Source organism: Netta rufina (genome assembly GCF_964035555.1).
Source record: "Netta rufina genome assembly, chromosome: 15".
Classification (NCBI taxonomy): Eukaryota; Metazoa; Chordata; class Aves; order Anseriformes; family Anatidae; genus Netta; species Netta rufina.
In genome coordinates, this window is record NC_140138.1 from 1,421,860 (window position 1) to 1,446,293 (window position 24,434).

The window sequence follows — 24,434 nt, forward strand, 5'->3', positions numbered from 1 at the left end:
GACAAGGGGAGTGGGAACGTTAGTGGCAGCTGGCTGGGGGAGATCCGCGTCAATTGAATTCCTTAAATAGCTGAAGAAACTAAATCTCGTAAAAAAAAAAAAAAAAAAAAAAGTTTGTAGTGGTGTCTTTGATCGTACTTTGATACCGGCAGAGCCCTGCTGACGAACGGCAGCGCCTCGTTGCGCGCCGCTGAGGGACGGGGGCGCCCCTCGGTCCCCGGGGGCGGTAGCACTGGGGCCGGGCCGTGTCGGCGGGCCTGGGCTCGGCCCTGCGCACGGGAGCGCGCCCGCCGAGCCGAGCCGCCAAGCGGGAGGGCGGGCGGCGCGGCGGGACTGCGGCAGCCGGGCCGGGGCTGCCCCTGGAGCGCCTCCTGCCAGCGGCAGGGCTGCGGCACCGCGCTCAAGCCGGGTTCGCCGGGCTCGGCCTCTCTGCGGGGTCCGCATCGGGCTCCGGCCCCGGCGTTTCGCCCCCTTCGTCCCCCTGCCCCCCCGGCGAGGCTGCGGAGCGCGGCCCCCCACAGCTGCATGCCCGCCGCTGTGTCGGCACGGCTGGATGCGCTGGAGTCCTGGGCCTTCCATGCGCTGCTGGCGCTGCCCTATATGTTCTACGTGGGTTTGTTCTTCGTCAACGTGCTGATCCTGTACTATGCCTTCCTGATGGAGTACATCGTCCTCAACGTGGGCATCGTCTTCCTGCCCGAGGACGTGGACCAGGCTCTGCTGGACCTGGGAGTGCTCTCCGAGCCGGGCTCCGTGCTCTACGAGACGGACGGCGAGCTGGATGTCTTTGACGGCTACCTGGAGTGACGCCCCGGGGCGGCTGCGGAGCGGGGCTTCCCGGGATGCCCCCGCTCCACCCGAGCGGCCCCTGCCCTTCGGGACGCCGCAGGGGAGCCGGCAGCAAACGGAGGGCTCGCAGGGCAAGTAAGTCACTGCCGCCGGCTCCTCTCGGCTGCCGGGCTCCCGGGGCCGGGCCGGGCACAGGGAACAGCCCCGCCGCCCTGCCGGGTGCGCGGAGCGGGCTGGGGGCCGGGGCTGCACGTCCCCGGGGCTCTTCCTGCCCGTGTGGGGTTTGCAGCCGGGCAACAACTTCGCTAATCGGGTCTTAGAACAGCGCCGAATGGAAGTGATAACGCAGGGCAGTATTTACCCATACACCGGAGGTCACACACTGCTCATAAACACATTTTAAATAGCCGCCCTTTAATAACTGCACTTAGATAACATGAAACCACCCAGCTGACCGTTCTCACGTTTATCGCAGCCCCAGGGTTTGCTTGATCAATTTGTTCTGTACTTCTGAGCGATGTTGGAAGCCTGGGAACGTTGTAAGGATTTTGGCGTTTTAAACCACTGAAATGCAGTTGGGAAGCGAATCAGTATTTCCAGCTGGGACACTCTGTGCCAAGTGTATGTTAATGAAAACATTCACAGTTTAAATAAAAATGTGTTAGCAAATCTGCCAGTATAATTTCTTAGCAAAATATTGGCTGTAAGTTTGAAAATCAGTTTAGGATACCTTTTTAACTTTCTGTTTGAAAATAGGGAAATAAGAAATTCTGTTCTAAGGTTGCAGACATAACCTTGGTGAACATATTATACAAATACCATCTGACATCAAGCTATTTTTATCAATCTTCCAATTTAAAAACAAAACAAAACCTTTTCTGTAATACTGTCCATCATACAGGTTAAAACTATCTTCCTAAATATTTCTGTTAAGATTCCATATAAAGCAATGGTAGCAGTTTTTGATCAATAGTTTAGAACATATAAAATGGAAATTGGTGGTGTTGGATTAATATTGATTGCACAAACACATCTGAGCAAAGCTTGGTCAAAGGCAAGTGGGAGCATGGGGAGAAAAGATTTGTGCTGCTACTGAAGAAATTCCCCCACAAACAGTTATTACAAATAAAAGTGTGTGTACACACATTTGGTGGTCCATCCCAGACTACTGGGTTAGAATAATTTTTGGCAGTCGCAAAGATCTGTAGCAGAACTCAACTCCCTGCACGACACTGTTGGCTACTTCTTGTAGCTGTCTCCTCCTCTCCCTTTTCAGTTGGGCATATAACATCCAGGCTCAGAACACAGACAATGCAATTCAAAAGTCTTCCTAAATACCATTCAAACCAGTATCTCCTGTCTTCCAGGAAAGAAGTGCATAATAATGGAAATTTAAGCAAAACCTTTGGTGCAAAAAGTCCTAACCCTTTGCTACCCAAAAATACCTTTTCCCAAACCCCAGATCTTAAAACTCCAATGTAATCTAATGAAAAATATTAAAAAATAATTAAAAATACTAACAATTAGTAAGGGATTAAGGGATCACTTGTATGCTGACTAGGATTTGTTATGATGAGCTGCATATAGTTTTCAGGAAGACCTAAGGAGAACAACACACATAAAGCTTCCTCTGTGGATTTTTCCTGCTACACAGTTCAATACAACACAGGATCTGAGCACAATTCTGTTCAATGCATGTATATGGGCATCTTAAAATTTGCCTTCATGTTAATAGGATGAGAAGCTCTGCAAATTACTCTGTATTCTCAATTTAAAACAATGTCACCTCTATATGTGGAAATGCAAATGCCTTCACAGAGCTCAGAAGTAAGCCTTAGCCCATGCTCCATCTTGAGGTGATGGAGCTCTGCACAAGGACTAACTGTAGCCTTGACCTTTGGTTTGGAAATTGGCATGTTAGATTATTGTTTCCACTGAGAATCAAATCACAAATCTTTTAAGTTAGATCAATTGTATTAGATTAGAGATATTAGATAAATACTAGAGAACAAAAAACATGCTATTGCTGCACTTTATTTCACAGAATCACAGAATCGTCTAGGTTGGAAGAGACCTCCAAGATCACCTAGTCCAATCTCTGACCTAACACTAACCAGTCCTCCACTAAACCATATCGCTAAGTTCAACATCTAAACGTCTTTTAAAGACCTCCAGGGATGGTGACTCAACCACTTCTCTGGGCAGCCCATTCCAATGCCTAACAATCCTTTTCGTAAAGAAGTTTTTCCTAATATCCAACCTAAACCTCCCCTGGCACAACTTTAGCCCATTCCCCCTTGTCCTGTCGCCAGGCACGTGGGAGAACAGACCAACCCCCACCTCGCTACAGCCTCCTTTAAGGTACCTGTAGAGAGCAATAAGGTCACCCCTGAGCCTCCTTTTCTCCAGACTGAACAAGCCCAGCTCCCTCAGCCGCTCCTCGTAAGACTTGTTCTCCAGACCCCTCACCAGCTTGGTCACCCTTCTCTGGACTCACTCAAGCACCTCCACGTCCTTCTTGTAGCGAGGGGCCCAAAACTGAACACAGTACTCAAGGTGCGGCCTCACCAGAGCCGAGTACAGGGGGACGATCACTTCCCTAGCCCTGCTGGCCACGCTGCTGCTTATACAAGCCAGGATGGTGTTGGCCTTCTTGGCCACCTGAGCACACTGCTGGCTCATATTCAGCCAACTATCCACCATCACTCCCAGGTCCTTCTCTGCCTGGCAGCTTACCAACCACTCATCTCCCAGCCTGTAGCTCTGCTTGGGGTTGTTGCGCCCCAGGTGCAGGACCCGGCACTTGGCCTTGTTGAACTTCATACAGTTGGCCTCAGCCCCTCAGTCCAGCCTATCCAGATCCTCCTGCAGAGCCTTCCTACCCTCGCACAGATCGACACACGCACCTAACTTGGTATCATCTGCAAACTTACTGAGGGTGTACTCGATACCCTCATCCAGATCATCGATGAAGATATTAAAGAGGACCGGACCCAGTACTGAGCCCTGGGGAACGCCACTAGTGACAGGCCTCCAACTGGATTTGACTCCATTTACCACAACTCTTTGGGCCCAGTTATCCAGCCAGTTTCTAACCCGATGAAGTGTACGCCAGTCCAAGCCACGAGCAGCCAGTTTCTTGAGGAGAATGTTGTGAGGAATGGTGTCAACCATCTATTAATATACTTAATTATATGTTTGGCAACCAGGCCACAAATTGCATAATTATTTAGCCACAAGGCAAAGACTCAGCATGTCACCATGGAAAGGAATTTGTGTTAATATCCTGGTTACAGAGTTTGTCACAGCTCTGTGACATTTGTCACCACCAGTTCCCCATGTTAAGCCATAGGCTTAGGGAGGCTTGCCATGTTTGCTTCGACCCAAAAGTACTGAGGATTCATCAGACACTGCAGGAAGAGTGGGTCTTAGTTTTATAAGGAGAGATTAGAAATATATAGGCATCACTCACTGCATAAAGTGTAAGAGTAGTGTTCTTCATGTGACTCACCAGTGATTATCGAGAACAACTAAAAAGCTATGATTAGCCCTAGCTGAAACCTTGCAAGTGTGCTCCTTGCTTTTAGAAAGTGCTGCCTTCCACCCAGGAGGTGAATGGCATGCACAAACAGAGAGACAATGGGAGAAAACCTTAAGAGGCAATTCTGCGCAGTGTGGAAAGGCTTATTTAGTATCAAAGAGCATATAGATCAGAAAAGTTCTGCTCTCTTGCAATGAAAACCTCAGCTGAATAAACCCAAAAGGAGCAAAATTCTGTTCTAAGCATAATTGGTGGCAGAGGTTGAAGATAGACAACTAAGCAGCTCGAAGAAGCTTCCTATCCTATTCAAATGGAGAATTCTATTTGTGTAACCTCAGCAGAATTGAGCTTACTCATGTCATCTCCTGTTTTAGCTTGAGTGTGCCAGATTCTTCATTATATTTGAATTCTCCTGGAATAAGGTTGTATGACTGTTCTCTTTGTACTGTTTTAAAATCAGATGTGACTCATCACAAAGTACTCTAATCAGAAAGAAAATGAGCAAGAGTAATCAATAATGAAAACCAAATAGGAAATACTGGAATTATCAAGGTAAATTTTGATGTATGCCTTTAGTGAGCAGAATCCAGCACTCAAAAGCTTCTGACTCAGCACTTCTGCTCTTTGCCAACATGTAAATCCTGAATCAGTCAAAGAAATAGCTGTACTCACTAGCTGATCAAATAGTGCCAAATGGAAACGAAGGTTCAGCATATGTAAGAGGCAGTACGGCCCAGTGGAGAGGGAAAGAAGCATGCTGGACTCCTTCCTTCATCTCCACTGGTGGCTTCTATGAGCTTAACACACTTATGTCTCTGTTCCATTTCTAAAACAGAATGCCACATAAAGGAACAGATCAGAAGAACATTATCACTGGCAGTGCTAAGATGCACATAAATGTATTAGAAACCAGCTCCTGATTTGGAATTGTAAAAATAATGAGCAGTGATTGTTGTTTTTGTTTGTTTGTTTGTTTTGTTTTGTTGTTTTTTGTTTTTGTTTTGTTGTTGTTTTTTTTTCCTTTTAATTTTTCACTGGGTTCTTCCCTTATTTGTAGAAATCTTCATGTGGAAAAAAAAGTGACTCATTGACTTCATGATATGCACAATTTGTCCATTTTGTTATCAGTTATAGTAATGACAGGTTTAAGAGCAATAGATGGAATTTTTAGAACTGTATGTTTTAAACTCTTTGGCATTACTAAAATTAACAGAAGTTGAATGTTCAAACTTGCCTGGCAGCTCTGTTGTAAAGGCTATTGTACTCCTGCTGTTCTTAACAGGAGTTCCATCCTAGATGGAAGAAAGACAAAATCATGGTTAACTAATGAACTAGTCATTCAACCTCGTTAACCATAGCCAGGCACAGTCCTAAGTGATTTTCTATCAAATGTCTTTGGTAATATAATGCAAAGGAGCAGGCAGATTTTTTATAAAGTTTTCTAGCAGCTGCTGTTAATAACATGAATTAAAATAAGGCACAGAAAAAGAAGAGGCATTTAGCTTAAGATAGAAACACTTAAGGTCTGAGTATTTAATTTGTTAAAACCCCCAGCCACAGGTGATTTTAAATAATTTTTTATAATCTAATTTCTTTAGTTCTTCTCTATAAAATGAAGTTTAATCAGTTTGCTTTAATAGCAGGTGATAACATCCAGTTACTAGTTTTAAGCTGCCAAAGGAATTAAAAAATGAATTCAATATAATTCTTTGTGTTTGTTTCCTCCAGAGAACTAGCAAAATGCTATTAGTCAGATGGCAACTAGCAATCCTAAAACAGAAGAATAATTTGTTTAGAAAACTTTAGGATGTATACTTGACCATTCCAACTCTTTGTATTTCTTCCTTCATGATGATTGTAATTAATACAGAGTACAAGTGTCCCAAAGAATTAGACAGTGCACAGAAATAGCTAAGTCTTTCCATTTCTTCAAGGAAACTTTCATATTGTCTCTCTCTTTCCAGTTATGCAAGCTCGAGTGTTTTGTCTGGCCACAAGCTTGGGAAAAAATATTTGAAGAATTTGAATGATACTCTCTGTATCAGATATTAGGGGATTAAGAACCTGCCCTTTTGAGGCTTGATAGAAGGGTTTTGAGTGGAGTGGGACCAGTGGAAATGGGGAGGAAAAATTCAGCTGCAACCAGTGGCTGAGAGAAGTCCCACTGCTCAGACTCTTCTTTTGCTGTGGACCAACCAATTCACTCTTGGCGCTGGAGATGGGCACTGAGAAGCATCAGTTTTGTCACCTGCTATGGGGAAGGCACTGATGAACTTTCCTACAGCCTGGGAAGGGCATCTCTTCCCTATTGCTAAACAGCATTTTTCTCCTTTGGCACAGCACATGGAGAAGAGGGTTTTGGTCACTCATGTTCTGTTCAGAAGGCAGAGAACCTGATTCCTCTTCTGGGGGAGTTGTATACTCCATCCAACCGTGATAATACAGGCACAGACTAATGGGACCCATATATGGAAGTACAGATATAATGGAAAATAATCATATGCACAAATGATTTATCGCTGTGTAAAGCTCTAGTAAGTGACCTAAGACTATTTATTCTTTGAAGTAAGACTAGTTTTTGAAGGGCCAGAAGAAAAGAGCCAAGGCTTGCTCAGGTACTACAGCCCAAACAGGAGGTGGTATCAGAAACACATTCTTTTGGAAAGTCAGGAAATAGATGGCAGACAATGTCAGGATGCAGAACAGAGTCACTGCGTTTCCTTTGGTCCAGCCCAAATCCATGACTGAGTTTCTACTTTTAATGCTGGAGTTGTGCTCTAACAGCTGCATTATTAAATGCTTACAAGGGTTTTTAAGCTGTTGGATCTGAAATTTGAAAAAAAGAGTTGCTAGCCTTTTTGTTTTCCATTTTTAGGGAAATTTTGGAAGTTTTCTGTTAAGAATTAGGTTCACATGAAATTTGAAGAACAGGCTTCTAACTGGCTGAATAGAAAGGCAAGATTGAATATCCTGGTCAAGTGTATCATTCACACACCATTTAATATCTGCCACTACAAATTACTGTCTGGGACTAGCAACCCTACGGCATTATTTGAAACTTCAGTTAGCTTTATGCTTTTATTTGGAAGCCCAATACATTTTGCAGTGCTATTTTTAAGTCAGCCTTGGTTTCAATCCACAATGCAGAACACTAACAATGTCTGAACTATCTGCTGGTTTTAGTTGAGTTTGGAAAGCGATCAGATAAACTTCAAGTGAGTAACCCATTAGAACAACTGTTTCCCCTTAGTTTAAGAAATATGGATGATAAATAAGGATATTGAGCATATATGATTACTGTTAGCAGGGTGTTGCAGCTGATTAACATTTGATAGAAGGGCCTCATGGACACAGAAGTGTTCTGTGTTCATGTCTTAGTATCTACTAGGTAGCAAACAGGAACATAGGAAGTGCTGTGATGAGTCAGACCAAAATCACCTGGCTTCATGTTCCAGCTCTGACACTGGCAGGAGATGCCATTTGAGACCACACATAAATATGACTGAAATCTGCAGCCTGTTCCCTTTGTACTTTTCATACTCCACAATGGAAGAACCAGGGATGTTAGAGGGCACACTGCTGCCCAGCCCTTTAGCAACTGTTTTCCAATTCCTTCTCTCTACCTCTTAAGACTGAGATGAACTGCTCCCTCCCTTCCCTCAATCTTTTCAGATGTTCTTATCTTTACCTTCTTTGCTCCACTTCTTGAAATACAGGACCAGAAGTACACATAATGCTCCTGATGTAGGCACACAATGGCTTTATATGGCTCTTGTTTTCTTGTTCTCACTATCCTTCATGATGATGCCCAAAGTTTTTTAGCAGTGTTTTTTTTAGGTGCCACTGCTGAGATAGGGACTTCAGGGTCTTGTCAGTAGTGATTATTAGTTGTAATTGCCAGCTACAACTTCTGCATCATGTAGGCAGGTGCAAAGTATTTGTCTGTAATTGCATTATATTACCGTTAAGTAAAGTCACCTGCAGCCTTTTGCCCATTCAACGTCATGAGGTCCTTCTGGGGTTCTTTGCTATCATCATCTGAATATCTGCAAGAGCTTATTTTCTGCAGTCGTGGAGGTTTCTCTGTTCATTCTCTTCTCTGGCCCACTAATGGTGTTGTTGAATAAAAACTGTTCTCTGGCATACCCTGCTACTGACTTCTTTCCTATCAAGCTCTGTTCTTTACTTCAATCTTTTCATACGCTTTCAATCCATAAAAGAACCTTTCTCCCTGTGTCAACCTGTGGCATTGGAACAGGCTGCCCAGGCTGCCCAGGGAAGTGGTGGAGTCACCATCCCTGGAAGTCTTCAAAAGACGTTTAGATGTAGAGCTTAGGGATATGGTTTAGTGGGGACTGCTAGCGTTAGGTCAGAGGTTGGACTCGATGATCTTGAGGTCTCTTCCAACCTAGAAATTCTGTGATTCTGTGAACCTGTTTGCTTTACAGCTTTCTGTAATTAATTTCTTAACGATACCATGTTCCTCAGTCTCTCCATGCTCATCTAGAACATGTGACAATTGCATTTCATTCTTCATTCAGACTCCTCACAGAGTCTGCTTTGTCTTCTGCACCTGAACTCATGGCAATCTTTCTGCCTCAGGACCCGTGTGCTAGAGGACTGGGTTGGCAGGGCAAAATGACCTGCTGAGCCACCACGCCAAGCACAGAAAGTGACCAGGAGAGAGGTTGTTTTGCCCTGCAGCCCAGTGAGAGCCTATTCAGAGAGCTCCATGATCTGTGAATAGATGATGGTCTGCTCCATGATGTAAAGCAGATCTGTTAGAAGGCCCGTTAAGATCCCCAGCTACAGCTTTGTACCACAAACTCCCATTTTACAACCAGATGAACATCTTTACTGTGTAGGGTCCCCTGCCTTTACATGCTGTGCAGGAGGCCTATAAGATCTGTAAGAGGGGAAGGAGGGAAGAGCTGTCCTTCCAGAGACTTGTTCTGCAGAGCACAGATCTTCTCCTGAACTGCTGGCTACCAGGGACCTGCTCTCGGTTTCCTGTACCCCCAAAACTCTTCTTTGACAAAGACTCATCCCCACTCTGAGCTGCACCATCCTGCTCTGTGTTAAAGTCACCTGTAAGATCACAGGACCAAATGGGTCCTGTCACCACTGTCCAGCACATCCACAGCTCTGGTTCGGCTTGAAGAAGGCTTTTTCAGGCTCTGATGATGGTAAAAATCACCTCTTAATACCTGTCAGATACTTGGAACCAACCAAGGTAAATAAGGTACACTGCGATAAAGCAAAACAGTAGCAATTTTCCTTGTCAGTTAGTCCAAGAAGTTGCTCCAACATGTTACTTAACTCTATAAATTACTTACTGGTGGATCCAAAATGCTTTGAACAAAGTGACTCTAGAGAAAGAAAAAGAGAAAGTGACCAAAATCAGAGGCTGCGTCAAATGTAAGCAGCGCGTGATTAACACAATTATACCACCTAAGGAACAGCATCATTAAGAAGATATAGACGATTCAAAAATCAGTTTTTAGTAAGAGATATGTAAAGTGATATCAAACCTAGCATAAAATAGTCTATTCCCCGGCATGTCAAGCCTGGTTGCTCTCCTAGGAGCAGCCCTTACTAATTGACCTGATGGACTGTGGTTGACTGCTTGTTCTCATACCCCTCAAACCAATAGCTTCATGCCTACATTAAAATTACGCTAAGGACTGATGTGCTCTTTAACAGGAACTGTTACACGGATTTCACTGAAACGTTAATCAGGCCCTTACTTCTCAAATAATTACTATCCATGGTCATGAAAATTTGGATTTTTATTTATTTATTTATTTATAAGAAACAGCACGGTGCTGTATCTAACATAAACACTGACTTCTCTGTTCAGTTCAGGTCTAGTGGGTTACTCTGTATTTGTTATGTGTTTCTTTTTAAACAGATGCATTAAACACCTGAAATGGATTATGACCAGGTTAATGGATCAAGTTATGGAAAGAAACTATACTCTGAAATGTAGAGATGAAAAGAAGGACAAGGGGACAACAAGAAGAGTTGTTATCAAAACTTGTCAGCCGTGACTTTTTCCCATGGTCATTGCCTCTTGAGTGTGCACTACCTGACCTGCAGTGATTCACGTACAGTTCTGGGCTTCCATAGGTAATTCTGGGATGGACTGTGTGAACAAGTAATGTAAGCTATGTTCTCTTACAACAGAAAATCAAGATGTTACTCAGTTTTGATAAACTTTTGAATAAATACCATGTCATCTAAATGGACACGCTCTACATACTGCTTAAGCAAGTTTTGCAATTGCACATTGAAAACTAGACCAGCCAGTAGTTCCGTATCAGTGATCTCTCAGGGGAATATATCCAGGAGTGCTTCAAGAAGGTTCTGTTCAGGGTAGTATTATGGCAAGAGCTGTGCTAGCAAGATATTTTATTTTAATCATGAGCTTTGAAATAGATCAGACACTGAATTTTATATGTCAGATTATCTAACCAGATACTTTGGAGATTGTTTAAGCTCATGTTCCTATGTACGGATATGAAAGCAATACAATAAAGACTGACCTTTTCCATGAAAAAGAAAGCAGTCATTTGTTGGGGTTGTTCTTATTCCCTTTGAACAGAAAATAATTTAAATATGCTTCCAGGAAATTGCAGTTTTCCTACAGGTGCCTGGAAGTAGTTCCATGTTACTGAGATGGCCAGCATACAGGCAATCCTGCTACATGAAAAATTACTTGAAAAATCAGACCTGAAATGAAACACCAGGAACCATGCAGTGTTGGGAGAAAACAAACAAACAAACAAGCAACTAACATGTTATTGAGGGCAGCTATTTTACTGTTTTTATCTTACTGGTATATTTTAGAAGTCTGGTTTTCATAACAGTGCAGTTGCTAAGCAAAGTTGATATATGAAGAACATTTCAGATAAAGCAGGATTGAACACGTTTCTCCTGAAATTTCTCCATACACTGTATCTGCCCCCTGCAGTCTGTGTCTCTATCACCTGCTCCCATCTTGGGCTTTCAGACCAAGACAGATGGCATCATGAGTGCCCTGACAGCAAGGATGAAGGAACAAGAGAGCAGCAGTTTAGCTCCCGCTTGAAACAATGACAAAGACCTTGTGTATCGAACTCCATTTTCATCCTGGTATTCTCAGTGTGAATGTTTGAATGGCATTTCTGAACTCCTAGCGCAGTAGAAATTTGTGCACAGTCCCCAACCGCAGTTTTCAGCTGCTCCTGCAAGAGGCGAAGCACTGCCATGAAATTACATAGCTTCCTCCAAAATAGGTTATTAGATGCACTTTGGGAGCCTAAAGCAAACAAGTGCTTTGTTCTAGGCATTCCCTGGCTTGCACGGGTGAAGTCACTTAGGACACAATTCACGGGTGAAGTCACTTAGGACACAATATTCTGACACATAAGAACACGTTTAGGGATCTAAATTGCCACGTAAGGACCTATATAAAGAATAGTCGAGTTTAAAGACTAGTAAAGTTTGTGTTCACATGGCCATGTGGTTCTAACACAAGGAATACTGCATTTTGCTACTGAAGGCAGCATGCCTGCCGTCTATATAATTAGGACTTCATACTGTTCAGAGACATCTTACACCAAGTATTTCAGGTCACATGTGTGTCATTTCAAGAACATGGTTGAGTTTTTCATTATGCTTACTGCGGTATCTACTGCTCGGTAATCATTCCCTGCAGTGGGTTTACACCACGTGATGCACAGATCAAGGAACACAAATTCCACCAAGTAAGTCACTTCAGAAGTTCTGAATCAAAGATGAAGACTTCTGATTTCTTTAGACATTTTAGTGATAGGGAAAAAGTACTTCAGTTGAAAGTAGATCTGACTACCGTCATAACATAAGGCTTATATTTTAGTAAGGCTTCACAGATAACAAAAAGAATATGGGCATAAAGAGACAAGATAAGCATTCTTCTCATCCTAAGGGGGGGATATGGTTTAGTGGGGACTGTTAGTGTTAGGTCAGAGGTTGGACTCGATGATCTTGAGGTCTCTTCCAACCTAGAAATTCTGTGATTCTGTGATTCTGTGAAAGGAGATTTTAGAACACTGATTTGATCAGGGTAGCTTTTTTAGGGTAGCCAGTGAATTCAGTCTTCTACACACAAGGCACTCAATTGATAAAAGCATTTTCCATGAGTTTTGTGCCACAAGAGTATCCACCCAGACTTTGAACCTTGATTAATTTAAATACTTGTAACTGCTAAAAGCCTGAAATAATGAAAACAACTTTTTTTGCTGTTATTAGTAGGCAGCTTCAGTCAGAACTTTTATATCTTCTAGTTTGGATGAACAGCCTGCCAGTTGGTCATGCAAGATCCCACTGCCTGTTAGGAAAGCATTATTTCTCCATTTCAGACCACTGAACTGGTAGGTGCCAGCAGGACCAAGCTGACTCCCTTGCATATTCCCTGCCTTTAACAGGGAATGCAGGAGCCCTTCACGTGTTACTATGTTCAGAAGCCAGCAGTGTTTTCCCAGTGCTTCAGAGAAAAAAATCAAAATAATTTTCAATAACTACTGCAAGCTACTGTAAAAAGAAATACTTTTATTAATACTTTTAAAAAATCATATATATAAAAAAAAACACACAACCAAAACACTGCATCAGAATTTACAATATGTACACTATAAGCATGCATCTCCCACTAAGAGAACAGTAGAATACCCAACACCATTTTAGCAGTCTAGACAGTCTTGTAATATTCAGTTGCCTACATAAGGTTAGCGTATTCTTAGATTCAGTCACAGTGAAGCCTAGATGCAGAGTATATCCCTACAGGTGCATTTGTCATTCAAAGGTTAAGTTGAGGAAGCTGAGACAAGGGCTCACCATAGCTCTGCATGGCTGGAGCGTCATAAGCTGATAGGAATGTCACACTGAATTTAGTTCAAACTACTTCCCATTCAAGCAGCTGTAAAGAGGGGGAATATGAATGAGATTTTTCCACAGCTCTGGCTAGAATTTGAAGACCCAAGCAAGTAGTGAAGAAGAATGCCATTTCCTAGTTACAATCACATTCTCCGTAGTGTTTTTCACCTTACTCTCTTGTACTATTGCTTCCACATACTAGGTCTGGTTCCTGGCTATTCAGATCAGCAGAAATCATTTGTAATTTTGAACTGTTTAAATTGGGGTTTGTTTTTGAACCACATCATAACATCTGGAGTTGAGAGATTTTCATTTGCAAAGATCCTTGGTCAGCATTGTCAGTGCTTCCTAGCAAAAGAAACTTCAAGGATGTTGTTGAGCTACTGGTGAGCTAGCAAAATGAAGTACAGAAGCCTCCCTTCCTTATCTGTAGCATATTGAATACTTCTAGCTTTTACTTTCCAACTGATTTCCTGTCTCCAGACAGCATCTGGACATGGAACCAGAGTGAAAGTCCTGACAAATGCCTCTGCACGATTATAAATTCTTTTCATGCTCACAGAGCTGAAGTACAAAAAAAGAAGGAAGGAAAAAAAAAAAAAAAAGAGGAAACAATTGTTTTGCTATTGCAGTCAGCAGGGCTGGTGTACAGCCCACATAACACTGATGCCTGCAGAATGGATACGTTAGCACTTTGAAATATGCCACTTCCTATTATTGCCTAATTCTTCAAATTCTTCAAATTCTGTAAAAGCAGGCCACAACAACAACGCAAAGTAGTGATATCTCTTTCACGCAGATGTATGTACATTTACTTGCCACCTGTAGGTGAGAGACTAAATCTCAGTTCATGTATATGAGTGAGAAAAGTTCATTTCAGAAGTTTAACTTGTGTTTTCAGTTCCTCAGTTTCATGCATATATATGTTAGTTGACAAACTATACAACATAGAATCTCTTCTCTTCTCTTAATATCTCACACAAAGTGAAATTCTTTTACTCCTTAAAATTTAAAAAAGCTTTTAAAGTTCTCATTTGTGACAGAGTAAAAAACTAAGGATTTTTGTGCAGAGCTGAAGTTATTTATGTATGTTTGTATTTCTGCTACATCATCAAAAAATCCCTGATACTTTTCTAGTTTAAATTCATTTTTCTTTTTTTTTTTTTTCTTAATCTTTTTGAAGAAATCTGTAACAAGACAGTTATTTGATTAAAAATACCTTTCTTAAGACAGCATCACAATTAGCATCAAGAAATGAGCCACTTCTAGATTTGCAACGATAATATTACAATTTCAGACTGGTCATTCCTACTTATGCTTCAGACCCTAATAGTTCAATTTAATCCAGATTTGCAGGTGAAAACTGTAACATTGAGCTTTAGTAGCCTGAAATCAAAGAGAACTTAATTGTAGTTATCATTGGCACCATGAAACAATTAGATTTGGTCTGTTGTTACTTCAGATGTTGCATGTACAGCAGCTTGCAGCGTACACTTCAATGAAGCGATGATGGAATTTTATACTACCAATAAGCTGGTGACTCCTGTTCACCTTTAATGGTGAGCAATATCCAGATGTCCTTTTCTTCTGTGAAACTTGATGTTACTTAACTGTTCATCACTTCAATGGAAGCACAGCCAAGTTTTTAAAAAGCATATAAAATGACCTTTTAAAAACTTGAACTCCATCGTTCACTCACTTCAAGCATCACCCAGAAGCTTAAATGGGACATTTTTCATTTTGCCACTATTATGAAAATTGGCATTTAATTCCTGATTCATAAAGCAGCAAGAAGATGGGAAAACACAGAGGAGACCTTCCCTTCTCCTTTTTGTTACCTGTGAAACAATAAGAACAGAATATCAGATCTGCTTAATCACCATTAAAATCACCTGTCGTGGTTTAACCCGACCGGCAGCTAAACACCACGCAGCCGTTTGCTCACCCTCCCCCCTCCCTCTCTGGGACGGGGGAGAGAAATGGAAAGTGAAGCCCGTGAGTTGAGATAAAGACAGTTTAATAAGACAGGAAAAAAAAAAAAAAAAAATAACAAAAATAATAATAACAATAATAATAATGATGATACAATGGGGATAATACGAAAGTAATAATAGTATGTACAAACAAGTGATGCACAATGCAATTGCTCACCACCCGCTGACCGATGCCCAGCCTAACCCCGAGCAGTCCGGCCCCCTCCCCCCGGCTAGCCACCCCTATATATTGTTTAGCATGACGTCAGATGGTATGGAATACCCCTTTGGCTAGTTTGGGTCACCTGTCCTGGGTCTGTCCCCTCCCAGCTCTTACTGCACCCCCCAGCCTGCCCGTTGGCAGGACAGAGCAAAGGCTGAGATGTCCTTGGCTTAGTATAAGCACTGCTCTGCAACAATTAAAGCATCGGGGTGTTATCAGCACTCTTCTCATTCTAAGCCAAAACACAGCATTCCACCAGCTACTAGGAAGAAAATTAATTCTGTGCTAACTGAAACCAGGACATCACCAAACCCACATATATATTATGTGCTCTGAAAAAAACATGGCAGTGGCTGGTAGATGATGGATGTTTCCAGCTGGAAGACAGGATCCAGACTCCCTGCTGCTACCAGTCCTCAGTGCTAATGAAGACAAAGGTTTCCTCACCTGCTCAGATGCTACACTAATGTGGCAACCTGTGCCACAGAAATGCATAGGAGATATGAGAGAATAGTTGCAGAGGAAGGTGTGAAGGATTAGAGAAAACTTTGCATTTACGAGGCTTCCCAGCATTGTTGTTAACCCTAATGTCTTCTCACCTAAGTAGGTATGATTATTCAACATGACAAAGAGTTAGTACTTCATTGTGCTGTCAGCTATTAAGAATCGCTACAGATTTTTCCTGCTGCCATATAAAGCAAGTCTGTGATGCTGGTATGGTACCAGCTCTTCCAAAACCTGTAGCCTGATCAGAGCTATAAAAACAGCTAAACCTACATATGGTGATCAGTGCACTGAGAGCAAGAGTCATGCAAAACTTTGGCTCCCTGCATAGCTTCAGGAGCCATTGGCAACTGCAGCCTCTACCAGGGCCATTCAAAACCACAGCTCAAGCAGCCTGGAAATCATTCTGCAATCTGTTTTTGCCCATCTGAAAGAAAGCCAGAAGGCCTCTGGTGTCTGACTTAACTTCTTATTCCTTACATAGATTGTTTCACTGATGCATCCTGATTTTTTTTTTTTTCAGCAGCAAGAGGAAGCACATGGCAGAAAGCTGGGAGGAGAAATCCTGTACTTAATTTCCTGTAACTGCCCCTGCAGCTCCCTCAGCTCAGCAGCATCAAGGCAGTAAAATCCTTGTGACCATCAGCAAAGTGTTTTCTACAGAAGTAACTATTTCAAGGATCCTTAAGACTGCGCAGGCAGAATCAGTGAAGTGAAAGTGGCTGCCTGTGGGCAGACTGCACAAAAAGGACTGACAACAAGGAATGCAGGGACCAATGGTTTGCTCTGGGTACAGTCTAGACACAGCTTCATGGGGAGGCAAAACAGGTGTGGAGGATTAAACACAGGAAAAGTGAAATGACTGACTAAAAATCAGTACAAAACAATCTCTGAGGAGTACAGAACTCATCTATTAAACATGAGAATAACAGTTATTTAGTTTTGACCAACAGAAAAGAGCAGATTAGCAGGCCAGCTGCCAGTCACTGAACTGGGCTGAACCAGGAGTAGCTGATAAGGTTCATTCATTCTTGCCCACTCAGCCCTTGCAGTCTGCTAGCACTGGTGTTGGGGAAATGGGGGATCGAGGTGAGTGGCCAAAAGGAAATTTGTTGCAATATTGATCTATGCCATTCACGGGCAGCATCTCTTTATGTAACCATGTAGGCAATTATGCTGTTCCTGCGCCTGGTGCCAGTGAGACCTATCAGAATCGACAGCTGCCACAAAAACAAATCTTGTTATCTCAAGGAGCCAGAATTTATGTTACCTTTACAGGATACAACTGAACCTACACACTGATCCTCGAGTCCAGCTGCTGAAGGTGTTCAAGAACTCCATAAGGAATTGTAGGATTCCATATCCTGTAAGTGCATGTTAAGAAAGGAAAGGTTTTAAGACATATAATTTATTTCACATTTTTGGGGGGTTTTGTTTTTGTGTTTTTTGGTGGCAGTGATTTTTTGTTGTTGTTGTTGTTTTGTTTTTGCTTTTAAGTTGCCTTTCCATTTTGAATATCATTCTATTCTACAGAAGTATTTAATCTATGGAACAAATGAAAATTCATTTTAATTTAAAAGAAAGCAGTCCACTCCCCCATACTCTAGCTGACTCTGGTTGCAGGACACACTACAGTCCTGCCTCCCTAACTATTCTTTAGTTTCCCTTCAAACTCCCTTCCCCTCAATATGTACTGGCAGCTTCAGTCTATTTAACCTGTAATGATGGCTGTTAATTGTTTATCCCTCAAATACAAGTCCTGCAGCACAGAGATCATTACAGTTGGAAGAAGACGTGATGGAAGGCTCAGTGTAAACTGTGCTTAAAGCAGTACAAGCTTGCTTGCCTGGAGCAATGGAAAATTAATACTGCTGAAACCAGAGATGACATTTTTAACATTTGTGTGACTGCTTTCATATTTTGGTGATTACTTTTTTGTGCCTCATATAAATCTGACAAATACAGAAGACAGCTTTAGCATGAGTTCGAATTCAATTTGCAGATCTATTTGATATATCTTAGATGTGAATGTATAAAGAAACTTACAACAAGTTTTTTATATGGGGGCATTTTCGTAGGCTGTCAGTCAGCTGTTGGGCTCCAACACCAGTTATTTTGTTATACTGAACACTGGGGGGAGTAAAAAAACCTTGTTAATTCAGATCAGATCAAATACCAGTGCAAACATTTCTTTCAAAAGCAAAAATAATATAGGGGCTTATCTGTATATAGAGGGGAAAGAAAAAGTAAAAAGAAAATAGATCCATGATTAAAAAATAAATTAAAAAAAATCAAAAGGACAAACTGGGACTCCATTAAGTTAGGTTACTCCACCTGTTTCCTTATTCTATGTACCTAAGGTCTTTCTCCATCTCCCCATGACCATATTCTCCCAACTAAAACCAAATTTTCCTCTCCATCCAGTGACTGCTTATCCGATTTTTTTTTCTCACCTCCAGATTGATTCGTCCTACAGCACTCAGATGTCATGGAGCTAAAGTTTCCCCTTTTTCCCGCTGAGCCAACAAGTCATATATACTTGTCAGTAGGCATTAAAGATGGACATGGATGTTCCTCTTCAGTTAGCAAGTTTTGCATCTATGAAACTCTTTCCCTGTTCTGCATCTTCCAGGTATTTTAAGAAAACATTGGCCAGTTTGTAACTGCCTCCTTGAGCTGCTGCCCTTGGGGCTCCAGGTGACATGAGCAACAGCCCAGCCACTAACTGGCTTCCTGACAGAGTGCCTGTCCATGAGATTGGCTAGAGAATGAGCAAGGAATGAAATACATCCAGCTTTGAGTTCCAGACGCAGCTGAGGGGCAAAGCTACACCCAATGGTGGTAGAAGTGTGTAGATTTCCAGACTCCTGCCACACATGTCCCTCATCAGTGGCTGGCTACGTTACGAAGTACCTAGAAAACTATGAAGTCATTTCCTTTGCCATAGCATATAATGGTTCCAAAGAATCTACAGTGAATTGTTCCTTAAACCCTTCCAACCACTGACTATCTAGACTCCACCTAAGTGCCTTTGCCCTTCACACAAGACTGGGAATAATGCATAGCTTTCCTATATGGAGAGGCAACAACAAGACAAGCCTTCAGCATTTCCTAAAATCAGATCAACCTTCTCAAGAATTTTCTGCCACTGCAATCTAAGTTTTCAGGCAGATATGGATCAGGGGTCACCTCAATCTTTCCACAACTTTTCTGTCTCAACGAATGTCAGCTTCAAAGCCCAACATAACCACGCAGATTTTTTTTTCCCTGCAAATTTTGTCTCCTCTACCCTCAGCGTGGAAGATCTGAATGTTCAGTATCCAAGCAAATAAGCTCTCCTGATCCATTTCAAAAGATTTCATACTCACTCTAGCACTCTTAAAGATGCCATCGCATGAAGAACTTTTGCAAGATTTTCTGCTCCAAAATCACAAATGTTATTATTGTACAAGCTGCAGACAACAAAACCAGTATAGTTACAATCAAATAATGAACAATGTAAACAGATTATATATTAGATCACGAAATTCTGGATATCATTGGTACATCTTAACTTCCAATTTTCCTTATCTAATTGCAGCTAATCATTTCATGTTTCTAAACAGTTTCATGGTTTCTATATCAAGCAAGGCAAATAGCCTTTTTCAGCTTACACAGCTACAGCAAAAATAGGTCTAGGATTCTTAATGAGTACTAAGAACATTCCTGACTACATCAGAGAAAATTAATAATCTGCAAGAAAATGAGGCTCAGATCTTTGGTGCACTGCATTCAAAAGATTTCAATGTGAGCAAATTATCCCAGAAGTGCACACCACAGTTTCTTGTATTCCCCCTGAGACACTTCATTCATGCCTATGCCAGAGATATAAATGAAGTGGAATGGGCCATTTGTCCCTTACCAGCAAGTATGCGCTACTTCATTGATGGCTTAGCAAGCTCTGCATACATGTAAGCTTGCAATGGATCATATTCTTGTGTGTGAATTTGTAAAGGGCATTATTAAGCACTAGGTATTATGAATTGGATTTAAAAATCAGTATGTTCATTGTTATATTCCTGAGATATGCTTCTGTATGACTACACTGGGTCATATGTTTATCTTCTCCTTTCAGGCTTTGTAGTCAAAACTTGGCTATTGCAAGTTGTGTGCACATGGATTCTGTTTTCAGTGATTTATGACAGAGACAGTAAGGTGTGTTATGTAAAACAACTGAACAGGACACAACCACTTACCTTAGTGTTGTTAATGAAGATAAGGAAGGAAGAGTTGTAGCTAGTTTCTCTGCACCCACATCTGTTATCTTATTCTGTGATAAGCTACAGTAGATGAGATGGCTTTGTTAGCTGAGCACATTTATTCTAATTGATTAATATATGGAGCAAATTGATTTTAGATGTTGTCCCGAACAACAAAGGTGATGCTACAATACAGTGTGATAAGGCCTAGAGTTACCATTAACCCAAGAGCTTTCCTCAGGATTTAAGATAACACAGTTTCAAGAGTCTTTCCTTACAAAAAAGATTAAATTTGGCACATTTCTGCAAAAAATGGAGAGCAGTAACTGGTACTTCTCAGTCAAAAACAAAAGCAGGAAAAAAGAAAGAAAAACAAATACCCAGAAAAATACTACTTTAAATGGACCCCAGTATCTAGTTCTGTGTGGTAAATGAGACACTGCACACATTTACACTCAGAAGTCTACTGACTTCAAAGGACTATAAGAAGGTAACGAGGCTGTGCAGGGACAAAATTAGAAAGGGCAAAGCTCATCTGGAGCTCAATCTGGCTACTGCCATTAAAGACAACAAAAAATCTTTTTACAAATACATCAACGCAAAACAGAGAACTAAGGAGAATCTCCATCCTTGACTGGATGCGGGGGGAAACTTAGTTACAAGAGATGAGGAAAAGGTGGAGGTGCTTAATGCCTTCTTCGCCTCAGTCTTTAGTGGCAATACCGGTTTTTCTCTGGATACCCAGTACCCTGAGCTGGTGGAAGGGGAGGGGGAGCAGAATGTGGCCCTCACTATCCATGAAGAAATGGTTGGTGACCTGCTACAGCACTTGGATGTGCGCAAGTCGATGGGGCCGGATGGGATCCACCCGAGGGTACTGAGAGAACTGGCAGAGGTGCTGGCCAAGCTGCTTACCATCATTTATCAACAGTCCTGGCTATCGGGGGAGGTCCCAGTTGACTGGCGGCTAGCCAACGTGATGCCCATCTACAAGAAGGGCTGGAGGGTAGACCCGGGGAACTATAGGCCTGTCAGTTTGACCTAGGAAAAGTGCCAGGAAAGCTCATGGAGCAGATTATCTTGTGTCGTCACGCGGCACTTGCAGGGCAAGCAGGTGATCAGGCCCAGTCAGCATGGGTTTATGAAAGGCAGATCCTGCTGATCTCCTTCTATGACAAAGTGACGCGCTGGGTGGATGAGGGAAAGGCTGTGGATGTGGTCTACCTTGACTTCAGCAAGGCTTTTGACACCGTCTCCCACAGCATTGTCCTCAAGAAACTGGCTGCTCTTGGCTTGGACTGGCGCACGCTTTGTTGGGTTAAAAACTGGCTGAATAGCTGGGCCCAAAGAGTCGTGGTAAATGGAGTCAAGTCCAGTTGGAGGCCGGTTACTAGTGGCGTTCCCCAGGGCTCGGTGCTGGGGCCGGTCCTCTTTAATATCTTCATCGATGATCTGGACGAGGGCATCGAGTGCAGCCTCAGTAAGTTCGCAGATGGCACCAAGTTAGGTGCGTGTGTCGATCTGCGTGAGGGTAGGAGGGCTCTGCAGGAGGATCTGGATAGGCTGCACCGATGGGCTGAGATCAACTGCATGAAGTTCAATAAGGCCAAGTGCCAGTCCTGCACCTGGGGCGCAAAAACCCCAAGCAGAGCTACAGGCTGGGAGATGAGTGGTTGGTAAGCTGCCAGGCAGAGAAGGACCTGGGAGTGATGGTGGATAGTCGGCTGAATATGAGCCAGCAGTGTGCTCAGGTGGCCAAGAAGGCCAACAGCATCCTAGCTTGCATAAGAAGCAGTGTGGCCAGCAGGGCTAGGGAAGTGATCGTCCCCCTGTACTCGGCTCTGGTGAGGCCGCACCTCGAGTACTGTGTTCAGTTTTGGGCCCCTCGCTACAAGAAGGACGTCGAGGTACTCGAGTGAGTCCAAAGAAGGGCAACGAAGCTGGTGAGGGGTCTGGAGAACAAGTCCTATGAGGAGCGGCTGAGGGAGCTGGGCTTGTTCAGCCTGGAGAAAAGGAGGCTCAGGGGTGACCTTATTGCTCTCTACAGGTACCTTAAAGGAGGCTGTAGCGAGGTGGGGGTTGGTCTGTTCTCCCACGTGCCTGGCGACAGGACAAGGGGGAATGGGCTAAAGTTGTGCCAGGGGAGTTTTAGGTTGGATATTAGGAAGAACTTCTTTACTGAAAGGGTTGTGAGGCATTGGAACAGGCTGCCCAGGGAAGTGGTGGAGTCACCATCCCTGGAAGTCTTTAAAAGACGTTTAGATGTAGAGCTTAGGGATATGGTTTAGTGGGTACTGTTAGCGTTAGGTCAGAGGTTGGACTCGATGATCTTGAGGTCTCTTCTAACCTAGAAATTCTGTGATTCTGTGATTCTGTGACTACAAAACTGGATAGTTTCTAGAGCAGAAAAATGAAAGCTAGAGACATATGACAGCAAACTACCTTTTCCCGCTTTAAAAATCAGATCACTGCTGTTCCTGTAGAGACTCCTGACTGTGAGAGGCTCTGACTGGGGTTGGCTACTCATCCCTCTCTCACTCCCTCAGTAAAGTCAGAAGCAGCAAGGTGAGCTCACCTAGAATCCCTACTTCCACATTACTCCATTTCCTTTTGTTTTCTCCTGCCCTTTGATTTTTGCTGCCCCAAGGATATATCAATGTATCTGCCTTGGTCTGGCCTTCATCGTTTTTCCCTGCATTGCGATAACTTTTGAGGCAGCTGTCTGAAACATTTAAATAAATCATATACACCTTGTTCTTTTTTTTTTTTTTTTTTTTTTTTTTTTTTTTTTTTTTTTAATGGAATGTGCTCTCGCTGTTTTAGGGAAAAAGTTAAATTATTATCCTTGAATGGAAATAAGGAATTGTCATAGGATTAAGCTATTTCTCTAATGAATGTACAGATTAAATATGTCCATAGACTAATTATCATGCCCATGGGTTAGTTATGCCCATAGTTGTTAACACACAGTCCCTTAAGCTCTTGGTTTGATATATTTCTTTTAAAAGAATTCCAGAACTGTTAACCTTGAAACTTACTTCAATACTTCCAGTGATCTCAGTGTTGGAAAGACTTCAGATAGACTCTTTGCTCCTTCATCTCCTATGCCATTTTCACTCAGAGCATCAAGGCTGGGTGACGACAAAAAAGAGAGAATTAGCTTCCCTTTTAAACTAAATTTTCATGGTTTGTTCACCTCAGAGACCACTCTGTATATCTTGAGAAGCTACTTCTCTGCAGTGGCCTCAATCAGCAAGAACCATCACACAAATTCCATTTTCTCTAATAAGCAGCTTTCTGCTTCTCAAATTTATAGCCTAAGAGTTTTTTTTTTCACTAGTTGAATGGCTTGACACATTCCCTTTGATATGCAAATGGTAGCACTTAATGCCTCACTTCCACCATATGCTGAAGATTATTAAAGTGTTTATGAAATAGCTGTGTTCCAGCCATGCTGAAATGAGATTTCCTGTGCACACAGAAACACAAAGCTGACAAAATCCAGCAGATGTCCTAAGTCCCTGCCTAAACATCAACTTTCCTGATAGAAAGCATTAGAAATTAAGTTTTTCCTCATTCGGGTATCCAGATGGAGAGAGTTTTAGGTAGTCACAATTTCAGATACCGAATCCCCTTCCAATCTGATAGACAACACTATGATACATTGGGCTTGTTCCATTTTCAGAGCACTACTGTTTTCCCAAAATATAAAAAGGCCAGATACAACAGAGAGAAATGGCCAATAGATTGATCCATTGTGACCAAATGCCCTCTTCCCTCTGGTATGATGGCAAAGTATTGGCTATTGCTACAATTGTTTCTAGTGTAAAGCAGTTTAAAATTCAGAAGCTTAAAATTCAGCAGCTTAAAAATCAGAAAATCCCCTGCAGTTGCTCCCTCCCCCCTCCCTCTCTGGGATGGGTGAGAGAAATGGGAAAATGAAGCCTGTGGGTTGAGATAAAGAAAATTTATTAAGACAGGAAAATAACAATAACAATAATAATAATAGTACTAATAATAATAATGTGCACGAAACAAGTGATGGACAATGCAATTGCTCAACATCTGCTGACTATGTCCAGCCTATGGGGACTGATGTCCCCAAGCAGCCGGTCCCCCCACCCCGGCCAGCCACCCCTCTATATTGTTTAGCATGACGCCAGATGGTATGGAATACCACCTTTGGTCACTTTGGGTCAGCTGTCCTGGGTCTGTCCCCTCCCAGCTCCTGCTGCACCCCTAGCCTGCCCGCTGGCAGGACAGAGCAAGAA

General features: G+C 42.5%; 2 protein-coding genes across 2 annotated transcripts in view; one reads left to right on the forward strand and one right to left on the reverse strand.

Moving 5' to 3' along the window:
• Positions 1 to 525: 525 nt before the first annotated feature.
• DEXI (Dexi homolog) lies at positions 526 to 10,651 on the forward strand (the record flags this gene model as incomplete). Its single annotated transcript, XM_084295762.1, has 2 exons — positions 526 to 924; positions 10,242 to 10,651. The coding sequence occupies one exon, from the start codon at positions 526 to 528 to the stop codon at positions 805 to 807; it is 282 nt and encodes a 93-aa protein (XP_084151888.1). The 3' UTR covers positions 808 to 924; positions 10,242 to 10,651.
• A 6,565-nt stretch (positions 10,652 to 17,216) lies between these two features.
• The window catches only part of CIITA (class II major histocompatibility complex transactivator), a gene marked incomplete at both ends in the record, with an annotated part of 36,961 nt that continues 29,743 nt past the window's right edge, over positions 17,217 to 24,434 (reverse strand). Inside the window, 5 exons of the mRNA XM_084296233.1 lie at positions 17,217 to 17,289; positions 17,972 to 18,055; positions 19,294 to 19,377; positions 20,161 to 20,244; positions 23,202 to 23,294. Of these exons, the coding sequence (XP_084152359.1) occupies positions 17,217 to 17,289; positions 17,972 to 18,055; positions 19,294 to 19,377; positions 20,161 to 20,244; positions 23,202 to 23,294 (418 nt within the window). The remainder of the gene's footprint in view (positions 17,290 to 17,971; positions 18,056 to 19,293; positions 19,378 to 20,160; positions 20,245 to 23,201; positions 23,295 to 24,434) is intronic.